The sequence below is a fragment of the Nipponia nippon genome, unplaced genomic scaffold, assembly GCF_047370975.1.
Source record: "Nipponia nippon isolate SJK-2023a ecotype South Korea unplaced genomic scaffold, ASM4737097v1 scaffold_9, whole genome shotgun sequence".
In the NCBI taxonomy this organism is placed as follows: Eukaryota; Metazoa; Chordata; class Aves; order Pelecaniformes; family Threskiornithidae; genus Nipponia; species Nipponia nippon.
In genome coordinates, this window is record NW_028262413.1 from 41,755,439 (window position 1) to 41,775,868 (window position 20,430).

General features: G+C 43.4%; 1 protein-coding gene across 9 annotated transcripts in view; it reads right to left on the reverse strand.

The window, feature by feature from the left end:
- AKAP13 (A-kinase anchoring protein 13) overlaps positions 1-20,430 on the reverse strand; it is a 225,936-nt gene that overhangs the window by 58,669 nt on the left and 146,837 nt on the right. For 7 of the 9 annotated variants that reach the window (XM_087743462.1, XM_087743461.1, XM_087743460.1 and 4 more), the window contains 2 exons: positions 6,964-7,045; positions 2,988-3,124 (listed from right to left, as the gene is read on the reverse strand). In XM_087743462.1, coding sequence (XP_087599588.1) covers positions 2,988-3,124; positions 6,964-7,045 — 219 coding nt within the window. Of the gene's footprint in view, positions 1-2,987; positions 3,125-6,963; positions 7,046-17,150; positions 17,888-20,430 lie in introns of those variants that run through there. The other 2 variants (XM_087743464.1, XM_087743463.1) reach the window with 1 other exon arrangement.

Consider the following 20,430-nt stretch of genomic DNA (forward strand, 5'->3'; position numbering starts at 1 on the left):
GGGTTTGAGTTGCAACTCCTTCCTTTGACAATGATCTGTGGGGTCCTGACTTCCCAAGGGCCTTCCGTCCAAATCATTTCCCAAGAGGCACATTAAAAAACTTCCCAGTAACACTGAATTTCGGTGGCAGATTAAAAGTAAAGATGAGCAAAGCGAATGGGCTACGCCCCAGGATGTTGCCAGATGATTGTGAGAAATGACCTTATGCAGCATTAATCATTCAAGAAGGAGGGTGTTGCAAAGCCTGCCCAGATGGCTGTCTGAGATGGAGAAGGAAAAGCAGGATGACGAGGACATGGGAATGAAGCACTGATGCAAAAAAATCAAAACAAAACAAAAAAAGAAACATGTTGCTGAAGCCTTAGACCTCACGTTGGAAGTGATTTCTGGATTTCAGTGACAGCCTCTAAAGTCTGAAAAAACAAGTCACGTTTTAGTGCTAAAGCTCTCTGAACCCAGCAGCTCATGTTACGCAGCTCAGCACGCGTCCTTCAGAGCAAAATGCCAAAAGGAGACAAGCACAGAAGACGGCCATGAGAGCATGCACCGAACACCAGGGACAGTTTAAGGTACCTGCAGATTTTGTGACCCCACAAGCCCCAATTCTTCATGGTCTTGGGACAGAACCAGGGCTTAAAATCTATGAATTTCAAGTGGTGTCTATGGAAGCAGCCCAAAGACCCTGGACAGACAATGGCTTGTTCTTCCTAAATTTCTTTTAATGTATTAAGCAGTTAACAGAGGAGTGATTTATACAATAAAACCCAACTCTAACAGACAAAAGTTCAGCTCTCGCTCCACACAAAGGGGCAACAAGAACAGGACTAGTAACAACAATCATCATCATGACACTGAAAGATTTGTGATCCTCTTTTTGTTACAAGCATGTTCTCTCTCTTCCCGATTTGATATGGAAATTGTACTGTTTAGTAGGCTTATAACTAACCAACTACAACCAACACATGCATCTTATAATATTTTTCAGAAGAAAGATTACATCCAGCACTTATTTTAGTGGTTATTAAAAATATTTATAACTTGCATTTCTACCAGCTGGGCTCAGTAGTCCAAAAAAAACACAAAAAAACCTGAATTAAGGAATGAGCTTACAACACTAAACTAGTGTCTCTGGTCCTTCTAGAAGTAACTTCAACTGTAGAAAAGGTACTCAGATAAATTCTGAGCAAGGAGACAAGGAATCAAGTTAGTCAGCAAAGCAGAGACAAAAAAAGTGACTGAGGTTGAGATTAGCTTTGAATAACTTCCTAAACTCAACTCAGGAACCTTTTGAACCCATTTGTAGATGAAGTCTGCAATCCACCGCATAATGAGAACAATGCAAAGGCTGTCAAATTAAGAAATTCCCTTTCTACAAAGAAAATAATTTCCTCCCCCTGCCTGCTCTCCACTGGCAACCAAAGGTCTGCTTTCCCCACCACCTCCTCCTTTTCCCTGCAGCATCCCTACTACATTGCACTACCTAATCTTTTTAAGTTTTAATTTTTCTTTCTCATATTTGGAGAAGGTAACTTTCCGCATAAGAAAGGGAAAAACCTAAAATTCTGTACAATATAAAATTTACTGCATTCCCACAGGACTCTTCTCCCATGCATACCCACACGAGCATTAAGTCAGGCTTAAATGGCAGTTGGCTGTCCTAATTCGTGCCACTCTACAGGAGAAAACTGAAGACAGTCTCTGCTCTGCCAAACAGCCTTATATTCTCACAAACCAGGGTCCCACATCACTTTGAGACTAAGATGGGAAAGGGTGAGGCTGGTGAGCTCTGTGCCCTGCCACATGCATTAAGGATGACTTTACTGTTCATTTATAGCACATGAGATCACTTAGCCCGGGCTGTGGTGTTTCCCGTCCTGCTGGAAAATATTCACCATCATGTGATTTGATTTAAAGCAAACAGAATTTTGTTTCATTAAATATATTTTTCTGAAAGCAAGTGTGAAACCTATTCCCAAGGTTTAGTTTTTCAGAGCAGGAACCGTGCCTGCTTGAACAGGTAAGCTGGAGCTGAACGTAAGCGGGTGATTTCATGGAGCTGAGACCAACATGAGGGCTGCTCTAAGAAGGCTCGCATCCTCTTTGATTTTGCATTACTCTATTCTTTCTGAGTGCTTTTTCATCCTCTACTTATGGCAATAAGACTATCAATTACCAGCAAGAAAATTCTTAAAAAGCAAAACCGAATCACCCTCGGAATAAATTCAGGCTGCTCTGATGCAGACGGCAGAAGACTGATGCTGAAGCGAGGCGTTCTCTGTTCAGGAGGCTACTCTCTATCTCGGGTCTCACCCACTCCTCCTTCTCAGCCATGAGCAGCACAAAGGGCACAGGGATGACTAAGGTTAGTAATGACTTCTGTTGTTGATTTTAAGCAAACCTGAAAACATTTTCCTTCTACTTGCACGCAAAACAGCGTTAGAGGTATGTCGCCTAGGCAACAAAACTATTCATTGGAATTGGCCTTAAGTATCTAGAGTGAGTGTTTCCTTCCTATCCAGGGAGTCACACTGGATTTACAGAAAAACATTGGTTCCTCCGAGAATTACAGTATATGATTCCGAAGGTGTCAGCGCAGAGGTCATCGTTTGCTGGAGAAGAGCTCTTTGTTACATGAGTTAAAGATGGCTTTCATACCATCTGTGCAATCCCTAACGACCTTGCAAGAAAATCCACCTTTTCAACTGTTCCTCTAGTACCTGATTTACTTTTGGACAGTTGAAATTACATTCATCTTTTTCACATTGGGGGCTGCATGGTTTTTGGAATTCTGCTGCAAGTAAATACATCCCTCATGTTGCTGCATGCAAAGAGAGGACCAGATCCCTTCCCATCTATTCCGTTCCAGGATAATCGCTTCCAGGTTTCTAACTCACCAGTGAAACCAAGATGATCTGCATTTGCAGTACAGGTTTATCGAATCAGGCCTCGGGAGCTTTTTTAACCATATCCCAACCAGGCTTTCCTACCTTTCCAAAGACAAGGTCTTCCATCCCATCACCAGGCAAGGGGAAGAGGTCAGACTCGCTCCCGGACTCTCTTTTAAGGACACCCTGTGACGAGGCACAGACGCTACTCAGCCCATCCTCCAAGAAATTCTCACATTCTATGGGAGTAAAACAGAAAGAGTTACAATCTGATGCCTTCTGTAGCATCCATACAACCAACTCGCATACACTCAGTAAATTCAAGGATGTAAAAACAACAGTAAACACAGCTTTATAAATTGTGTTCACCTCCCAAAACCGTGCCTGCAAATTTTCAAAGAATTTATTCAAGAGGTTAAAACTCCTTTTTAATGCATCACGGAAGCACGTGGTGCAGACAGAAATTCTGCAATGAACAGCCATAGATGCTTGTAGCTTGGGGTGCTGATAAATATGCTATATATCAGGTACCCCACATGAGCATAACAGGGTGTTTTCCATCGACTGCAGCAACTGCAAAATTAGATTCATATTCAATAAATGTAGAAATATAACTTGACTGTATTTGCTTTCTTTCTCAAATAAAACCAATCAATTCCCTCTAAATGCCAATTTAGAGAGGGGAAGATTATTTCATTCCTTCTTTTATATTTCTCGCTGAAAAAACACTAGTATGACTTGTATGACAAACTTTACTTATTTAAGATTCAAAAATTAAGTGTCTTTTTAAATTCTAAAGCTTTCATAACTCCTGACATTGATATATAAGCATATTGCATCTCTTTCTTCTAAAATGCTTCCAGCTGTTTGTGTCAGTGTGATGAGCAACACAAATACAGACTACAGCCCCTGAGAAAGCCCTTCCTTTGCAAAACCCTTACCACACATGTATTTGCATCAATAATGCCTGTACACCATTTCATTTGTTCAGCCTTCAGGTAAAAGTATTAATGACAATTTTGGGAATAAGTGAACATTTTTTTCTCCCAGCTCAAAATATTTTCTGATTATTAGTATTTTTTAAAAAAAGAAAGGTGTTATTTTGAAACCTGCTCTAACTAAACAGATCTAAAACATGCTTAGCTCCCTGGAGAGAAGCCAGGGCAATAAAATATTAGTTCACTCTTAAATGACTGACTAACTGACTAACTCCGTCCTTGGCTATGTCAACCTTACACATCAACACAACGATGACAGGTTTGGGTAGCTCAAAACCACCTTTTTCCCTTCCCCATCCTTAACCTGTGCCTGACAGCAGCTATCGAACACCCCAGCCACAGCCCAGCTGATGGGAGCGAGCCACTGGCGGAGGAAATAACATTCATTTATTGATGGCAGTGGGGCTGCACCCATTTCAGGCACGGGGGAGCCGAAACCGGTCGGAAACCCCATTACCCTGCAGAGGAGTTTCCACACTGTGGAGAATTGGAAAAGCACTTATTGAAGGCGGCGTGGCTGCTCCCTGGTCCTGTTCCCCTTTCAGTAAACCTGGAAAATCTGAACTGCTTTTCCATCACCAAGGGGGAGAAGGGAGGGGAAGAGAAGAAGGAGGGGTGGGGGTGGGAAAAAGAAGGGAAAAGCAAAGAAGAGACAGAGAGGCTGTAAGGGAGCGGGCCAGGGTGCTGGCCGTCCAGCTGGCAGCTGGCAGAGCGCGTCCACAGCACAGACTGAAAAACAAAGGGGCTCGAGCCACGTTCCAGTGGAAAATCAGCAGGGACGGTCCAGATGCACCAAGGGACGGATACCTTGTCCCGATGATAAATCACAAGAGGCACCTAAAGGATCTGCAGGAGCCTCCGAGGGACAGAGGAGATGAAGCAGCGGGGAGGGACGATGAGGAGCAGAGTGATGGGGACCCACACGCACCCCAAACCCTCTCTTCTCCTTTATTTGCAGTTGTTTGCAGGGGCAGTGCGTGTCTTCCCCCCCTCCTTTTCTGAGTTAGCTCATTGGGTTTGTTTTCTTTGATTTAAACTGCACAGGCATTGCACAACGCTGAGCTCTGTCTCCCACACCCGTGACCTAGCGAGCCCTGGTGACAGCACTGCCATGACACGGGGACTGGGACTCCCATCGCACATCCACCCCCTGCTTGCTGTGCAGGCTGGATGGATAGCACAACTGGGCTTATCTGCTCCTCTCTGTGGAGGTGCAGGTGAAAACACAATGATGATAGTAACACACTTCTGCACATAACACAGAGGCAAAAAAACCAATTACACAGTAAAAAGCCCTAGGAAGAGAATTTCCAAGCAACTCTTACATACTTTTTCCAAAGCCTCATCCTCCAAGACAGGGCTGAGCCCTCCAATTCCATGCTGATAGCTACGTATCTGCCACACTCCTCCAGTTTCAAAACCACTGACAGAAAATGAGAAGCTACGGTTTCTGGAGTTACCTTCTAAGATTTGAGAACTGTGTCCTTACAAGCCATTTCAGCAGGATTATTCAGCAGGTGAAAAAGATCTAATATCAAGTTGTGTATTTTTAGGTTAGCCACATTACGACAGCTAGTGGCTTTATTGCTGCTAGGTGTTGCCAGATTTTTCTTGCCTTCTCTACACTGCACAGCACTGCAGTGCAGCCGGAGGGATGCGTGTGCAGTCTAGAAAGGGCAGAACCTGCAGAGCCTGAGATCTTCCTGCTGCTTCAGTCCAACCAGAAAGCACATTAATCAACTTAAAAACTTGCCTCTTTGTGCTTGTGTTACAAGACACATATTACTATAATTATTAATATATATTTGTATATACAGCTACCTGATTAAATAATTGATATTATATTTCTATAGTATGATATTGCATTAGATAATTAATAAGAATCTTAACTAATATTGATGCATATGAATATACAATTACAGATTTGGCAAGTCAAATGAGCACATCATTTTGCAGCCAAATGGAGCACAATATCTCTTGCCTGAAGCATGAAAATGTCATACCAAGAGGGAAGGGATTCGGGGACACAATTAGGAAAGAAGCAGCATGGTGATATCGCAGGTTCTCCTGTAAAACACTCCTGAAACAGCTATTCACTGTTCATGACTATTCTAAACACAGGACTATTTTTTTTTTTAATAAAACCCCACTTATTTAACTTTGATGGCAGCTAGAACTTCTACCTAGGATAAACCTCTCAGGTCAGTTACCCAAATTATCCCTTCTTAGCCTATACTCTGAAAAGACTGGGTTTGAATTTCACATTGACAGTCAGTGATTCAACCAGTTTTTCTTTCAAGTCTCTCAGATAAATGGAAGGAGATTCAGGTGAGACCCCTGCTTGTAATGAGCAGGGCAAGGCAAGAAGTGTCCTCTCTATGAACAGTCCAAGCAAAGTCACTATTCAGGGCCCTGATAAATTACTCTATTTGTTTCGAACATGCATGATTCAATGAAAGGAAATGCTTTTTTTCTTATCTTAGACACCAACCCCTCTTTGAAACTTGCCCAGACAAGATTTTCTGTCCCGGTGGGAAAGCCAGAAAGCACCAGCCAGCACGCAGGGCTGGGAGCTCGGCATGGCTGGTGGGCAGGGTGTGGGAACGATGGCTCTGAACAACCTTCCTGCTTCCTGGAGCCTGGAAATCATGGCAAATTTTGGGGGCGGGGGGGGGTGGAATCAAGCCACTGATTTGGATCTAAATATGGATTCAGAAGTTTAAATTTCTGGCTTTTTTTTTCTTTTATTGTATTATCCTTTTAGCTAGAAACCATGTCTGTGTCCCCCATCGCCCCTTTCAAGTTAATTTAAAAAAAAAAAAGAAAAAACCTCAAAACACCGAAGTACTTTAAATGCGTAATTACTTAGGAAGGTGACACACCACACAGCTCACTGCAAGTCAAGTGGTATAACCATGTGCTATCAATGACTCACGGCAGATGCATTACACATTTTCTTTAGTTTACGTATTTTACACGTCGAGCCTAGGATGTCAAAAATAAGAAGAAAAAGAAGGAAAGAAAAGGTAAGGAGAACCACAGAGCTGCTTGTCTGGAGCCGCCACCGGCACGCTGCTCACCTGGAGACTCCCGCGTCCTCTTGCGTTCCAGCAGGGAAGAATCGGGGCATGGCTCCAGCGAACACCAGCTTTCGCGGTTTATCTGAAAAACAGACCAGAGCAAATCAAAGAAAGGCCAATGTTGGTAGTGTCCCCATTAGCCACTTCTGCCAATCGACCAGCAGATAGATAGTTGTGGCTTAATTTTGTCCCAACAATAAAAACCTCAAAAATAATTTATGACTTTTTTTTTTTTTAGCATCACTAAACAAACCGTTAAAATATGCCAAAAAATTTTACTCCTCCATGGAAAGTATGATTTCAAGGTGGCTCCTGCTCAAGGCAGGAGTTCAGAGTGAGTATGAGCCAGCGTTTAAGCTACTAGTTGAGCACTGAAGAAACCTGGCTTCAATTCTCACTTCCATTTGTAGTGGGACTGCAGGCAAGATATTCCTCTGCTTTATGCCTCGGTTTACTATGTAGAGAATAGCAATTCCTTACCACTCATACTGCTGTAGAGATAATTACCTTAAAGATAGTAAGGCGCTCTGATAACATGGAACCGAGGGCTAGGGAAGTGCCCAGGTCATGGTGAGAACCAGAAGCACTTTGTGTTTGCATTAACTGAAATGATGATGATGATGTTAGAAACCCCCATTTTAACACTAAGACACATCACATGGTTTATTTCAACATCAGCCCTTATCATCTCACCCTGTCCCTCACCCCTTCCATGACTTCCAGTCTTTCAGCAAGGATGACTGATCTGCTCTCAGTCTTCTCCCCCATCTGCCTCTGCTTTACTCTTTCTCACTTGGGTTGTGTTGTGCAACATTTTGACTCTGAAGTCTGCCGGACTATCCACAAGCCTTGGCTCATCCAACATGGCCTTTCCATCACTTTAGTCTACAGCTGGTAGACTCTGGAAGCCCCTTTGCTCTCTCTCCTTCAGCAGCTCTGCTGTTGCTCCTAGCCAAACGCCTCTATTACTCAAACACAAGCAAATCTCGCCTGGACAATCCCATGTCACAAAATCCAGAGGTTGCTTTCCCTCCTGACTTGCCTCAACACACAGGATCTTGCATGTTATGTTGTAGCTAAAAGAAAGCTACTGAAATGGATGACTTTGTCTGATTTTATATGCCAACTATTTCTCCTACCCTCTCTCTGGTTTTCCTTGTCTCTCCTGAAATAATTTCCGTTTCCCTCTCTCTGTCAAAAAGAGAATTTTTACTATTGACTTCTTGCCTCTGACCTGTCTTCAAATTTCCTCCATAATCCTCCTCCATTTTTACAGTCCCTTGCTGGATTCTCATCCCCTTGATGTTCTCCTTGCTCCCAAGTTATGAAATGCACTGCTTTTTCCTTTTTATTCCTTTTTTTTTTTTTTGCAATAAAGAAAAACGAAGACTCTCCTACCCTTGACCTGACTCGCTGCTTTGACTAATGACCCACATCCTTCTTCCCTTTGCTCGCTGAGATCATGCAACTTGTTATTTGGAGTCGTTGTCTGGCGCTCCTCACCGGTCTGGCTGCATCCCCCTGCCCTGCACCGGGGGGGCTCCTGCCAGCACCTCCGCTAACCTCCTGCCCGCCACACTGCAGAGTCAACGCTCCACTCCCCCTGACCTGTCAGCTACTTTCTACAGCACATTTTTCTTCCTTAGGTTTTGTCCTCCTCCATACTTCTATGATGACAAAATGGGGTTGGAAGGGCCTTTGACACGTCAGCTAGTCCCTTTCTGCTGCTCCAAGTCAGGCTCAACTATAATCTGAGAGGTCTTAATCCAGTGTGCCCTTAAAATCCTCCAGCAGTGAGGATGCCCTGACCTTCCCCAGTCAGCAGCTCTTGCTGGGGGAGACAGAGAAGGAGCAGAGGAGATCTGAGAGGGGAAAAATGAGCAAGAGTCTCCCAGGAGAGGCGAAGGAGACTGCATGTTCTACCAGAGTCAGGTCGCAGGGTGACCTCAGTGCATGTCCCATCTGGACGTCCCTCCCCACCATGCAATTTCACAGGCTATTTTTCTTAGCTATGCATGCACTGATGTACACTTACGATTAGCTGCTCGCTGCCTCTGCTCATACATATGCATTACTTACACATTCATCTAAGGTCCCATTAGACCCCTGTATGTACATACATCCCATCCTTCCCTGCACCTCTACTCAATGCATTTACACACTCAGCTGTATGCCCAGCTTCTCCATTTTATATATATTACATATATACTAACATATGTGTAATGTCTCATTTAAATGATGGAGAGAGAAAGAGAGGCAGTCTGAAGCCTGAGAAAGGCTTTTGTAAGCAACTACTCGAAACAATGATTTCTTGTGTTCCAAAGTGACATAAAGATGTTGAGTTTTAACTGCTGCGTGGACAGCGGGTCACCATTCGGATTCTTTCAACGGAAGAAAGATACCTCCTGTTCTCAGCGAGGCTGAGGGGTATCTAACCTTAGCGATTAAACTTCACTGCAGAATTTATACATACTTGTTAGTCTTAAAAGAGCTGTTAAGTCAATAAAGATCACATTATGACTGTAAGTCAATAAATATCATGTTAATATTCTTTCTCTCCAGACAAAGCAGAATCTAATTTGCAGCACACCGTCTTACATTTTACTAAAGGCAAATCTAGCGGTTGAGCCTTAACACACATAGGAGGACAAATGCAAATGTGCTCAAGTCCACACAAATGAAGGAACGACCCATCAGTTTTAAAATCAAAGTCTGCCTCCTTCTGACTGGCTTGCACCTAACTCCTTCCTCATCATACTGAGCCTGGTCCTCCTTACTCTTAAACCAATCTATCTCCATCAAATTTAAGGGAACTACTCCTGATTTATACTGATATCCACTATTGGAAATTGATAATTAAACATCCTGTTCAATAATTAGCAGTAAGAAAGCAAAATATGAGGAGGTTCAAGTCTATCAGTTGATTGGTAATAGAATAAACTATATTAGGCTGAATTAACATTATATTTTTTTCCTTTAATAGAACCAATTGAGTCATTCACTGAAAATGCATTATAGACATTGGCATTTTTTCAAAAAAGATTTGAGTATTTTTCCCATTACCCAGCCAGCTCTCTCCTCTGCCCTGTGACTTTGCCAAGTATTGAAAACGTCTGGTTTTTTCTATTAAAAAAAGTAATGAGAGTCACACTGGAGTTTAAGGTGCTGTTTCAGATACACCTGATTACGTACAAAATAAAACATTAGGAACTAGGTATTTATCTCAGTAGTCCTAATTCAGGAATAATAATAATCATCATCATCAAAACACAAACAAAGGAAACCACTACTATATACAAGTATTCCCTAGGCCAAAACCAGCCCAGACAGGATTTGAGGGAGGTTTTCTGCGTGCTCTCAGGAAACTGGGTGGTCCACAGATACTCAAAACACAAACCCCACCATCCACAGCCCAAGACTGAGTACTGGGATCCCTCCTCAACAACTGAATTCTGCTGTATTTACTCAGGAATAGTGACTGCAGGTACAGACAGTAAGGGCTGTAGAGAAAATACCATTATAAAAGCACCTGAACATCAGGGGTTGGGGAATGCACCAGTATGAAGAAATTAAAAATGAGGTTGTCTTGGGATTTTGCAGGCATGTGCATTGTATGTAACAAAACTATACCTCCCTTCTTCCCTTAGTCTCTGTTTTGCTAAGAGAAGCCCAATGACAGGACCGCGGGCTGGTGGCCACAGAAGATGATAAAACCTCCATGCAATTTCTGCCTTGCCCACACTGATTATAGCCCATCGGTTCTGGGCATCCGAGGTCTTTGTGGTGGGAGCAGAGGATGCAGCAGTGTTCAGATGGCAGAGGGGAATACGAAACAGCCTCTGGGAACGGAGTCTCAATACGCAGCTTTTGAAAAAACTCCAGGAGAGAACCAGCTATTTTTCCATGCAGAAGCCCGAATGTGTTTATCTGCAGCTCAGACACAGAATGAATCATGGAAGCACATCCCCAGGCACCAAAAACTGAATCCCGAAGGATTTGCTGTTTGCCTGTGAAACACTAGCAGACTAAATGTCCAAAGAGTAGGCTTTAGGACACCAGCTGGAGTTGCAAGCAGCAGACGGTTTGATTGCTCTTTCTGGGCACACACACATGTATTTCCTGACTCTCAGAGACGTCTTCCTGCAAACATTGAATTTGAAACTTAATGTGACTTAATGCAGAAACCTCTTTGCGTAAGAAAAGGACGGCGCTGGACACCCTGCGAGAAAACGGGGCTGGGATGTCCTCCATCACACGGAAACGACGAGTGACCCCAGCCTCTGTTCCCAGGCTCTTCCTTCCTCTCCCCCTGCGTGACAGTCTTGGCCGAAGAGTTGTCTAACCCCCTCCAGCACTCGCGGTCCTGCACGGTGCCTGCCCACGAAAACCAAAATCGGGATCTCCTTCTCAAAAGACATTTCAAAAACGTCTACTTCTGGCAGAGTGGCGCGGTGGAGGGCTCGCTAGAAACACTCGCCCCGGGGGCCAGTTGCTACCTGGCTCCCACGCACCTCTCCTACCTTTCCACCATGGAAAAGTCCTTCTTCTCTCCCTCTGGTTTTACTTGAACTGTTCTTGCCTTCCATTTCACAATAAAGAAAACACACTGACCTCTCAGGAAATCTTCCGCTATTTTAAAAGTTTGCACTTGTCAGCCTCACTGGTAGGGATATAAATCAACATCTCTAGAGCAGAAGGAACCAGATGATTTTAACTTTCATTTCCTAGCAAATCTCTAGAGATTCATCTTCCCTCCACATTGTTTTAACTTTGTCCTAAATTTACAAGTTTCCATTTCTCTCTTGTTCCCCCCGCCCCCCCCCCAGCTTCCAGACTGAGCTCTACCTTGCAGCTAAAAGCAGATACCATTGCACATATGAAAATATTTAGTAGCGTAATTCTAGCTTGCTTGGTGTATCATTAAGTACCTGTACACCATACTGAGCAATAACCGACACTAGGAAAGATTTGAAATATCCACTGAAGAACAAAAATAGCAGCAAACAAGCAATACTTTAAATTTAATTATAACTAGTTTGTTTAATAATCAGGAATGATTCCATGATATTTTTTTTTATTTTTAATGCAAATCTTAATTATTCTCTAGCAACTACCTGTTCCTGAAAATTTCCTGTAGGATAGTTTTCATTGAAGAAATTTGTACACATAACTGAAATTCAATGTTTATTCTAAGCAACTTTTAACTTTACAATTCCATTTACAATGGAATTATCCAGTCACCTCTAATTCCTGGACTAGAAACTAAAGCAACAGTTGGCTCACCCCCTTCACAAAAACCACCTTTCAAGATCCTTCAAACCTCTTTCAAAAGGAGCATGAGGGATGGGGCACCTGGGGAAGGAATTTCCACCATCTTCCTTCAACAGCCGTTGATGCAAAAAGACTCCATCTACACAAAACTCACATTAAGAGCAGAAATCACTGCTTTGTCAATCATCTTGCCAGACAATATTAAGAGCAGACATATCAGTTTGCTTGCAAATTCCAGCATTTTTTTATTTCAACTTTTTGTAATCTCCCTGTGTCTTTTGCTAGCTTTAGGGGAAGGTTTTACCATGCAGATAAGGAATACAAGGACCATTCTCCAATGCATGCTGAAAGGGACAAAGTGACAACACTTGCATTTCTGCAATGATTTCTATAGAGATTTATCTTCTAGCACTGCGAATATGCTACTCTGAGCCTTTTACCTTTACAGAGTTGGTGACAGCGCATCAGGACAACATTTTTTTCAAGGAGGTCCAAAGTGACCTCGCTCACAGCAAGAAGTGAGCAGTGCTACAGAGAACTACACTAAAGGATTACACCAGAAGAGGCTCCTACAACCACAGGACATTTTAAATGACTGAATAAATTAGCACTTTGTGGTGTAAGAGCAACGCTGAATTCCTAGAGTGCACTTTTCCCCTGGCAATGTCCCAACTAGGGAAAGGAACGTGTGCCCCAAAAACATTTTCCAGCCCTTGGCACTGGGATGTCCTCCACCAGCAGAATTAAGAATCCTGGTAACAACAAACTTTAATTAAGCTTTAAAAATAACAGCAATGGCTTTGCATAAAAGCCATCTCTTGACTAATGGGAGCAAAATTCCCACAAACATGTATGTGCCTAAGGTGAAAATACTACTTTCATTTAAGTTATCCTTCCAGTTCTAATTCTACACGAGACACAAACAGAAAAACCTGAAAGTTCTCCACATCATCATAAATACACTTCTCTCCTGCTGTCCCTTCAATAACCAAACCAGTGCGGACAGATGCAGGATTGAAGTTCAGAGTCATTTTAGGGCCACAAATTTCAATAAGACACTGCGTGCCCATCATCTGAGGATGGTACTTCCCTCAGAAGAAGAACCCCAAAGAAGGAATGAACAAATAACCAAACACACAAAAAAGAAAAAGCTTTATAAGTATAATATACAATGGAAGAAACTTTAGTTTCAGTTAATTTGGGGACCTTCTCCGCATACTACTTTTAGCTTAGGATGCTGCAAATTGCACTTTGCCTTAGGTGGGCAGGGTTCACTCCAGAGGATCTTCTCCGGCAGCCCTCTGCCAGGGAGCAGAATAACTAATTGATAATGCTGCCCCTTTAATTTCAAAATGCCTTAATTATTTTTCTAACATCAGGCTGGTTTTAATTTCATGAATAATGTTCTGGTCTTTAACTGGAAGCTGAATGGGATCTGTTCGTCTGAAGAGCAGCTAAATCAAACCTCATTTCCCCAGTTATGAAAAAACTTACACCTTCTGCCTACACTTAACAGTTTGATCATTCATGTACAATGGTGAAATGTAGATATAGGCAATGAGCAATTATAAAACATTTCCAGTTGCGATTGCTCGGTTTCCCATTCTCAAAGCAAGCCCACTTCTTATTTTCTAACTCTGCAAAGCACAGCCTGTTCATCCAGACTTGAACGCTTGTCTAACTTCACATGTATTTGCAAGGTGCCAGACAGCACGGTTTCCGTATTCTGTCCCTAGATAGTTATATTTGTGGTAGCAGGCACAACATAAAAATGAGATAGGGCTGCCAACTCGCACATGGGCACACTGAGACTTCCCATTTTGGGTCTTGGAACTACACAGCGCAGACTGCTTCACCCTGCACGTAGCTGCTCAGAGCTCAGTGAATCGTTCAGACAAGCAGGCGCCCCACGTGCCCCACATCTTCTCCCTCATCTGCTACAATGCAATCCCAGCAGCGAAGATGACGACGATTTTTTATGCCATTTCTGCATCATCCAGGCTTCCCTGTACAGTGGCAAACTACTACGCTCGGTAACCAAGTTCATCATGTTCACATTGCTGCAGCAGCAAAAATAGCCCCAGTAAAGATGAAGCCCTACCTCCGACATACAGGCCAGGACACTGATTCATCTGTTGCCTCTTGCTTTTTCATATGTGGGGAGGAGGAAGAAACAATGTTAAAGCTAAAAATAATTGAGTGCATCAACCTCTAAAATTGCTGAGGGTTTTTTTGCGTAACTTCACAAGCCACTGTTTCAGGCACAATCTAAACACGGAAAATTTGAGCCCCAACACGCTGACCCTCAGAAGACACGTGCATTGCAAAATAGTCAGTAGGAACCAAAATTCTTTTGCGACTGTGTCTAAGAATGGTTGCAATCAACACAAATATAATCCCATCTATAAACACTTAGTAACTGAAATCATAGAATCATAGAATTATTAAGGTTGGAAAAGACCCTTAAGATCATCAAGTCCAACCGTTAACCTATCACTGCCAAGCCCACCACTAAACCATGTCCTCAAGCACCACATCTACCCTTCTTTTAAATACCTCCAGGGATGGAGACTCAACCACTTCCCTGGGCAGCCTGTTCCAATGCCTGACTGCCCTTTCGGTGAAGAAGTTTTTCCTAATATCCCACCTAAACCTCCCCTGGCGCAGCTTGAGGCCATTTCCTCTTGTCCTATCACTTGTTACTTGGGAGAAGAGACCAACCCCCACCTCACTACAACCTCCTTTCAGGTAGTTGTAGAGAGCAAATGACACAAGATCTTCTTTGTTCCCAGCTTGTTCCAGTTGTCCTTCTTCACCAACTGTTTTTCTTTCCTATGTCATGATTCCAGAGTTCCCCGTCTTAAAATGAAGCAAAGAACATATTCATCCAGCAAAGAAAAGGCAGCTTGTATGAGTCAATCTGTAGGCCAAACTGAAAGCTGTTCGGTGCTTTGCAGGTATCTTGTTAAAATTTCATTCAGATCAAACACTCTTAATGGATCCTATTTGGATTTGCTTTTGTTGTAAGGATATTTACTTGATTTTCCATACTTGACACTTAAGAAACCCTGTCCTCTTAACTCACCAAAATACAATAAGCTAGATAAGGTACAGTTTTATTTAAGTATTTTAATTAAAAACTAACCCAACAAAAAACCCCACCCCCCTGCTCCCTCATTAAGGGCCTGATCCAACTCCCGTTAACGTCAAGAGATGATCTGCCACTGACGCACTCCAGTGCTGGCTTGGATCCTCGATCACCAAAATTTAAATTTCATCTACCAGTTATGTTATAGAAACCAGCTAAAACATGAAGAACAACTGAAAATCAAGCTAAAGTTGATTGTAACTATAGCTGTCACTAGCAGCCTCCTATTTTAAACATCTGCGGCCTGTACAGCCTATGCTCGGAGCAGCAATGCGTGCATACACGCACACATATATGGACACTGAGTCATTTGCAGGAACAGACAGTATAACCCACAGTTTTGAAACTCAATTAGGAAAATACTAGTGGGAACTAACAAGAGCCACATTTTGTTATAAAATCTAAGCTTTGCTGAACAAGAACTAATTTAAGGAACTGACGACATCAGAAATACTGAAGTCAGATAATTATAGTGAATTACATTTCAACCCGGGCATCCAGATATTCTTTATAAAGAAAAAGATCGTGTTTTTTATATTAGCAATCAAGGTTGTCAGGGGTACTGGGTCTTCTCCCAAGAATTATTAAGCAGTCATTTCACATGAGTAGTGTGTGTACAATATGTCTACATTTTTTAATGACTCATAGGGTGTCTACAGATTGAATACCATGGGATTCAATCCACAACCAGCATCATTAACATGAGAGTTCGAAAATACTCAACAAAATTCAGCTGGTAGAGAAAACAAGTTATCGTTATTTGTGTCACTAAAAAACAAAGGATACACAGAATTAAAGGAAAATATTTTTATTCCTAAACAGTGCAAGTTAACAAGTGCTACGTCTATTTTAGTGCAGATGAAGTAGAAAAAGAATCATCTGAAAATAAAAATTTTCTGTGTTCCTGACTCTGAAACAAGGGCATGAAGCAAAAATCATAAAAAAAGGAAGCCACACGATCAATGCAGAAACCCACTGCCTCAGCTAAGAAAAGAGAAGAAAGAAGAAGGGAGAAGGAAAGGAAATGCTCTTCCAGGAGTTCAGATCCCTAAGTTGGGCTGTGTTTTGCAGTCCCTCTGGCTGCTTTCCGATTTCCATCCACTTTGCCAGGAAACTGCTGAAGCTCCAAAAAGCTGTTACGGAGACAGGACATTCCCAGACCGCCACCGTGCCATTTGGTGGAACACTTGCTAATTTTAGATTAGAGGAGGAACACACTGGGACAATTAGCCAAGAGCCACTCCTGACTCTTGTTCCAACCCTTCTTCAGACAAAACTCACACCCAAACAATAGGACTGACAGCAACACCCTTCAAACAGAAACAAAACACAGAGGCAAAGGAGGATCCACCATGCCTTTTTTGGTAGAATACATCTTTCAGAGAACACGTGCATTTCAACCCCAAAAGTGACCACTGGAAATGAAAACACTTTGTCGAATGGCACCTTATGCAGAAAACCCACCTGCAAGCGGTGAAGGTTGCAAAACAGGAGGGGACCGTTTAACGGCAGAGGACAGGGAAGATGGCCAGCTAGAGCTCTCCGAAAGAGTATCTGATTGCATGCCACAAGAGATTATCTGGTTGCAGGGATAATAATATTTGGCATGAAACGGTTTGATAGCACTCAAAGCCACCTCCATGCTGAAGGGCAAGAGCTCTTCCACCTGTTCCCCCTCTCTGCACCATGCAGCTTGGGGGACAGGTATGCAGGGACTCATTAGAGATGGGGAAAGGAACCTGTAAATAAGTGTACACAAACATCATACCTTTAACAACACAACATCTACAGTCCTGTCCACCTTGGAAATGTCGCACAAGCTGTATCGCCTCTTATGGCGTTCGTACATTTTGTCCAAAAAGGCGGGAGCGGAGGAGCAGAGTCCACCATGAACCCCAGGCTGACTGCGGCCAGGTGCGCTCCAGACCTCTCACGTACGTGCTCTGAGGAGTCCCCGCGTCTCAGCACACCGGCCTGTCCGAGCCTCGTAACAGGAAAAAGAAAATCCCAGGGCAGCGACCGACTGATAAAAGTCTTCTCGGAACAGATTTGCTTATACAGGCAACACAGGAACTTACAGCAAACAAAAGATATTTGAAGAGAGCTTTATACATATAGATTTTTTTAGCAAGTTTTCTTAGCAACTGCTAAGAATGGTATCAGCCTTCCTGTTAGCGTAATAATAATAATTAAAAAAATGTCTTCCAGACAACTTTGATATCCAAAAAGCACCAGAATGAAAATCCTGCCCAAAAAGAGAACAAAGGCCAGATGTGTGCAGCAGGAACCCTGATGCTCCGAGAGGGAAGGCAGAAGGTAGACTCAGCCGTGACGGGTCTAATTCAGGAAAAAAGGAAAAAAAAAAAGCCGATCACTGTATCCAACGTAAATACTGTCACCAACGTGTTTTTTCTTTCACGCCCTCGTGCACCAAAAGAAACAATAAAAAAAGGTACTTTCTTCCTTTCGAGTCGGTCCACGGTTCACCAGACAGGAGGGCTTGGGTTTGCGTTAAGTTTAAATTTCTAATGACAGCACAGGGCAAAAGGAAAGAAAATAATGAAATAAAGCCACTCCCTCCTGATTTGGGCTGGGACGTCACTACTTGCCTTTTTAGTCCTGCACCAGTGTTCTCCCAGCTTTCAAAATTTCTTTGCAGTTGTGGGAGCATGATTCATCTCTTCAGAAAGAAAAAAAAAAGGGAGGGGGAGGGGGAAGAAAAAGCAGCAGCTTTTCTTCGCCAGCTTCTTCCACCTCTGGCTGCAGGCACTTGGTGTGTCTTTGCTCGGTCCAAAAAGTGACCGAGAAGCAAAGGGACGTGTGTTCGGAGAGGTAAAAAGACTCTTTCCTCTCCGCCAGGCCAGGTGAATGAGAGACAATTTCAGGCTTAATGCTTCCCCAAAACAGGAATGGAAACTTATGATTTAATCAGTGCACACAGAAGAGGAGGGGGAGGGAAAAAAAAAAAAGGAAATCAGCCATTTACTTTTTTTTGTTTGTTTGCAACACAGAGCAAAAGATTTCACCAACTTGCTCTCCAGAAAATACTATTTTCCCTCTTTCATTCTAGCCTGAAAGGCAGAGCTTTTTTTGTTTAAAAAAAGAAAACAACAACAAAATAAACCCTAAAATTTTTTAGTCTTTCTAATGCCGGGGCAGTCCGAGTGTCTCCCCTCTCAATAGCTCATTCACATCAGCTGGGCCCTGCATGCACGCTGCCACATGGTTTCCTGTTTTCAAACTGCCCCCTTGCAGCCCCCTCCGCTTTCCACCCCACCCTGACCTCTCCAGGGATGAAATCTTTCCATACTTCCCTGGCTTTAGACATTCTCTCATTCACCGATTCAAAAGGGAATGGGGGCGGTTAAAAAAAAAAAAAAAAAAGGAAAGAAAAAAAAAAAAGAGAAGAAAAGGGGAAGGGGGGTTTCTGTGGTTGGAGTTTGTAGCCAGCAGAACTTGCTGCTTTTCTGGGCAGAAAAGCTGGAAACACAGGAATTGTTAATTCCGTGTTGCAAAGCAGGAAGCACAGACATCGGAAGCGGCGCTTATCAACCCAGCGTTTAATTGCAGATCTCCAAAAGCCATCCTCCGCGGCGCCGGGTGAACTGGCCCACCTCCTGCTGCTGGGATTCGCTCCACTGGTGGAGCTCAGTTAAGGGTTTGTAGGTCTTTTCCAGCCCACAAGGTGACCCAAGTCCCCTGGTTGTATGAGGCACTTTGTAACCACCAGCTCAAGCTCTGGCAAAGGTGACTCAAACCCTGCAACCTGCTGAAACGGATAAAAAGTGAGTTTTTGGCATTTGCATGCAAGATGAGTCTTCCAAAGGAGGTTCAAACCCATCTGCTGCGAGCGGGCACTCCAGCTCCTTTCTTTCCAGTGCTACCTAGTCTTCTGGCCACCCAAAAACATTGCACCAGCAGCCTGCCTGTGAGTAACAAAGGAACTGACTCCCCTCCGTGCCTATTTGGTAAAACAGTGAAGAACGGGAGTTTACAGAAACACAAAGTACTATTTTTGGGCTCTCCTGGATGTGACACCCCCAATCTGTACAGCCAGATTACGCAAAAGCATAATTACCTTCTAAACTTAGCAGACTCGGTAAGCAAGCTGAGGAGGGTGTCTTTTCCTAAGACTACAGCACAGCTCGGTGGCTAGCCACCCATCGAAGGTCCACCCGTGGGCATCGCGCCATGAACACGTCCTTGTGCGCTGGGGACTCGCAGCGGATCAGCTCCTCCCGGTTAGTGACACAGGTATGCTCTTACCTGGTCAACGCAAGGTATCTCCCCCCACTTTCATGAGGCTCCAGTCTCTCCCTCACAACCCAAAGCTTCATCTCCACCACATCACCAGTTGAACTGAGGAGGATCTCCTCTATGAGGCTCTCTTACAGCTACAATCCCCGGCTTGAGATCTCAGCCAATGACTCTGTCCTCCTCAACAACGAGCGGAGCTTCTGCTTTCAGTATTAGGACACACATGAAATGTGGTAGTACTTTGGGGACTTTCTGGAGCCACCAGTTTTCTCCACAAGTAATGAATCCCAGCAATCATGTGCCTGTCGAGATGAGGAATCAGAAATGGCTGTGACAGCATTCCAGCCCTTCAAACACTACCATAAAAGGCAGGGATTTCCTCAAATCTAAATTTACAAGATGGGAACCTATAAACAAAGTGTGTGAATTTAGTTCAGGTAAAGGAATTTGCAGCAGTTGCTGTACTTTGATGATGCTCTGATGTTTCATTATGGAGCACCCATATTTTTTTAACCAATACAGCAATTAAGTTTGTTTTCAGTTCAATCTAATGACGGCTGCTGGTATATAAGGCTGAGATTTATCCAAACGACAGCACACAGCTCTGTCAAAGTGCTCCACTTAATGGACTTCACCTTTGAACTGCAGAACCCTTCTGGCAACCAGAGGGAGACGTTCAGGTGCAGGACTCGAGCAATGCCCACCTTGCAGAGGAGACTGCCATGCGAGCATCGCTACTGAGCGTGATAGTGCATCTTCCACAGAGACGCGACTGGTCTGACTTGTAGCTG